The sequence below is a fragment of the Colobus angolensis genome, unplaced genomic scaffold (assembly GCF_000951035.1).
Source record: "Colobus angolensis palliatus isolate OR3802 unplaced genomic scaffold, Cang.pa_1.0 Scaffold22, whole genome shotgun sequence".
Classification (NCBI taxonomy): Eukaryota; Metazoa; Chordata; class Mammalia; order Primates; family Cercopithecidae; genus Colobus; species Colobus angolensis.
The window spans coordinates 3,002,600-3,006,792 of NW_012115377.1; the positions used below are offsets into that span (position 1 = coordinate 3,002,600).

The 4,193-nt window shown below is 55.5% G+C and overlaps 1 protein-coding gene across 5 annotated transcripts in view; it reads right to left on the reverse strand.

The window, feature by feature from the left end:
* Positions 1-4,193, reverse strand: part of LONP1 (lon peptidase 1, mitochondrial) — a 30,680-nt gene that overhangs the window by 15,649 nt on the left and 10,838 nt on the right. For all 5 annotated transcript variants that reach the window (XM_011943499.1, XM_011943497.1, XM_011943496.1 and 2 more), the window contains 3 exons: positions 4,045-4,133; positions 3,008-3,127; positions 1,596-1,827 (listed from right to left, as the gene is read on the reverse strand). In XM_011943499.1, coding sequence (XP_011798889.1) covers positions 1,596-1,827; positions 3,008-3,057 — 282 coding nt within the window. In that variant the 5' untranslated portion in view covers positions 3,058-3,127; positions 4,045-4,133. The remainder of the gene's footprint in view (positions 1-1,595; positions 1,828-3,007; positions 3,128-4,044; positions 4,134-4,193) is intronic.

A 4,193-nucleotide genomic window follows, 5' to 3' on the forward strand; every position in this document is an offset into this window, starting at 1 on the left:
AAAAAACAAAACAAAACAAAACAAAAACAAAAATCAAAAAACAAGCTCGCTGCCCCTCAAGGGTCTTGCCAATTCTAATCACATCTGTCAGTTCGGTCACTGTCTTCCCCATGCTGCAAGATTCTCACAGGGAGCGCCAGTGCTGTGCTGCCCAGGACAGTGTAGCCACTGGTGGCTGTTACAGTTGTTTTAATTTTTAGATACAGGGTCTCACTCTGTTGCCCAGGCTGGAGTGCAGTGATGCGATCACAGCTCACTGCAGCCTCAACCTCCCGGGCTCAAGCAACCCTCCCACAGGTGGGACCACTGGTGTACGCCACCATGCCCAGCTAATTTTATTTTGTTTTGTAGAGACAGGGGTCTCGATATTGCCCAGGCTGGTTCTGAACTCCAGGTCTCAAGTGATCCTCCTTCCTTGGCCTCCAAATCTGTTGGGATGACAGGCATGAGCCACTGCACCCAGCCAGTAAAATGTTCCATTCTGTTTCTTGGCCACAGCAGCTCTACTTCAAGTGCTCAATACTCAGAGGTGGCCGGGCACGGTGGCTCACGCCTGTAATCCCAGCATTTTGGGAGGCCAAGGTGGGAGGATCACCCAGGGTCAGGAGTTTGAGACCAGCCTGGCCAACACAGTAAAACCTCGTCTCTACTAAAAATACAAAAATTAGCCGGGTGTGGTGGCGCGTGACTGTAATCCCAGCTACTTGGGAGGCCGAGGCATGAGAGTCACTTGAACCCGGGAGGCGGAGGCTGCAGTGAGCTGAGATGGCGCCACTGCACTCCAGCCTGGGTGCAGAGCCAGACTCTGTCTCAAAAAAGAAAAAACAAAAACAAAAACAACTCACAGGGGCTAGTAGGACAGGATAGAAGTGCTGACCTCAAGAACTCAGGAGGGCCTGTGGACAGGACGGTTCGCCCCTCCCAGCGTCCACAGCAGACATCACCAGTTGATCATGGCACTTCCCCCCAGGCTCTGCAACAGCCTGGGGAGGAGGCTGATGACACCAGGCACACAAGTAAGGAGCTGACACGCTTCAGGCCTTTGGTTAGCTTTGCTGACTGCCCTTACAGCAAGAGGGCAGGTAGCACCGCCAGGAGGCTGCCCACCTCGGAAGCTGACTCCTTGTGCCACCAGGAAGGCAGGACGGCCTAGGTTGGGGGATCAGGGTGGCCAACAGGCTGTTTCCTGTCCTGCAGCCATGGGTCCCAGCTTCCCCTCCCTGACCTCCCGGGCTTGGTGGGAAGCTGGGGCTGGAAGGTGTCTTGGTAACACAAAGCTGGAGGCTTGGTAACAAAGCTGGAGGCTTTGGCACAGCGGACACGGGCTGCGGCTGGACCTGGGTTCCAACCCTGCCTCCCTCTCGAGTAGCTACGGCTCCAGCAAATTTCCTGTGCCTCTCCCATCCCAGAGTCTTCCAAAGACCTCTGGGAGGAAAAGCACCCTCTTTGTTCCATTAGAATTGAGTTCCAGACAGGCCAGACCCTTTCTGAGGGGCTCAGGGTGGGAGACAACTCCTAGGAGAGGCTGTAGGAACGGCTCAAGGGAGCCCGTTGGGGAGGCGGCTGCGACCGCCCTGCATGACACACGGACTCACTTTCACCTCCTCTGTGACCTGGAAGTCCTCGTGGACGACGTTCTCCACCTCCACCATGAGCACCTCAGCCGGGAGCTCAGGGGCAGGCTCCATCGCCAGCTCTGCCGGGTGCCTGACACTCAGCTCGTCCTCTGCCTCCTTCTTGCCCCGCTTTGACTTCCTGCGGGGCTTGTGCTTGTTCTCCGCCTCCGGCTCCTCGGGCTCCACCTCCAGCTGTCTGCTGATATGGACTCTGACACAGGAGCAAGGCAGGCGTGAAGCCACTGAGGCTGGGAGCTGCCCTGGCCCCGGCTGAGGCCTCCCTGGTGGCACAGGTGGTCCAAGGGTCCCGCTGAACCCAGACCTCTGGAGCCACAGGGTGGCTACGGGGTCCTCAGGCTGGAGACTTGAGCCGCTTTCTCAGGGCCTCCCAACTAGTGTCCCCTCCACCCCTTAGACTCCAGCCAGATTCAGGCATTCCCTGCATCCCACGCCAATGCACCACTGTCCCCATCCTAAGTATCGTGGATAAGCTGCAGCAACAAGCCCCAGGGCCTCCTGTTGAAAACAGTGTCAGCCTGGCCGGGCACAGGCTGGTCTCTGAGACTCTGCACCCTGGACTCAGCTCAAGTGGCTCCTTCCTGTCGTTCAGGTCTCAATTTCAAGGACACCATCGCAAAGAATGTCCCCAAGCACTTCACAGAAGCTACCCACCTCCACCTCTCAGGCTGTCTACACCTCCCCTCAGAGCACCGAGCGCCCTCCACCTCTCACGCCGTCTGCATCTTGTCTCAGAGCACCCAGTACCACCTCAACTCGGAGTCTCACTCTGCTGCCCAGGCTGCAGTGCAGTGGTGTGATCATAGCTCACTGCAGCCTTGACCTCCTGGGCTCAAGCCATCCTCCTGCCTCAGCCTGCCAAGTAGCTGGGACTACAGGAACACGCCATCATGTGTAACTTTTAAAAATTTTTTATAGAAACAGGATCTTGCTGTGTTGCCCACGCTGGTCTCAAACTTCTGGGCTCAACCGATCCTCCCACCTCAGCCTCCTGGGTATCTGGGACTACAGACATGAGCCACCACATCCAGCTAATTTTTCTATTTTTTTTGCAGAGATGGAATCTCGCTATGTTGCCCAGGCTGCACTCAAACTCCTGGGCTCAAGTGATCCAACTGCCTTGACATCCCAAAGTGCTGGGATTCCAGGCAGGAGTCACTGTGCCCGGCCCTGCAGCTCGCCCCTTTCTGAGACAGGAGGCGTCCAGAGGTGACACGTCTCACTCTCACTCCCAGCTCTGGCCTCAGCGCTGATAAGAAAGCTACGGGGTTGGCGGACAAGACAGGCTGATGCTGGGGCCTGGGGCATCCTGGGCTGGTCTCCTGTGTGCTACCCTGCCCTCCACCCCCCACTACCCCCTGCCAGCCGCCTACCTTCTGTGTCCCATGACGATCATGCGCAGCTTGTCCCCAAGGTCCTGCATCTCGTGGATCTGGGCAAATGTCCCCGTGTGGTAGATTTCATCCAGGTTCTCGACCACATCTGACTCGTTGCTGTGGAAGAGGAGCACAGAGGAACGTTGGAACACGGCTTGCATGCTTGGCAGGATGTCTCCGGCTGAGAGGGAGGAGGGAGAGAAAAGAAACGTCCCTACCAAATGCTACTGAAAACCAAGAGCGGCTTCCTTGGCTCCCACAGGAGCTCCAGAGTCTAGGGAAGCTTCTGCCAGGTCAGGGCTGTCCCCAGTGGTCACAGGACCCGGTGGGTGGCTCCTCACTAAGTCAGCCACAAGGACATGGTCCAGATGGGACTTTAAGTCTCTTCTATGCTCCTATCACAGAGCCTGCTTGGAATGCATACATGGAACTTTTGAGATGGAGTTTCGCTCTTGTTGCCCAGGCTGGAATGCAATGGTGCGATCTGGGCTCACTGCAACCTCCACCTACCAGGTTCAAGCGATTCTCCTTCCTCAGCCTCCCGAGTAGCTGGGATTACAGGTGCCTGCCACCACACCTGGCTAATTTTTTGTATTTTTAGTAGAGACGAGGTTTCACCATGTCAGTCAGACTGCTTTGGAATTCCTGACCTCAGGTGATCCACATGCCTCAGCCTCCCAAAGTGCTGGGATTACAGGTGTGCGACACCACGCCTGGCCCATGGAACTCATTTCTACGTGGAGTCCGACCAGCTAGCTCGGCTTTCAGGCAGCCTCATGGTGCATCTCATCACCAAGAGTCCCTGAAGTTAATTTCCCCCATATTTTAACAAAGCATGAAGTTTAGTGCTACAAGCTGAGTTCTTAGCCCAGGCTGAAAAGGTGGCCTGCCTGGCTCCTGGCCTTTACTCTGGAGGTCTTCCCTGGTTTCCTTGGGGTCAAGAGTCAAAAGTGCAAAGTACAAAGTAGGACTTGTGGTGAGCTGGACTCCAGGGCAACGTCAACAAGGGAATGAAGGAAAAAAATCACACTTACTTGTCATCTCTCTTTAGAAAGACACCGACATAAGGCTGGGCGAGACGAACTTTCCTTCTTAGCAGCTCAACCAACTTCTTATTTTTAACCTAGCATGACAATGACCCCAAGGTGAAATGCAGGGTAGATTGTTTTTTTCTTTGTGACAG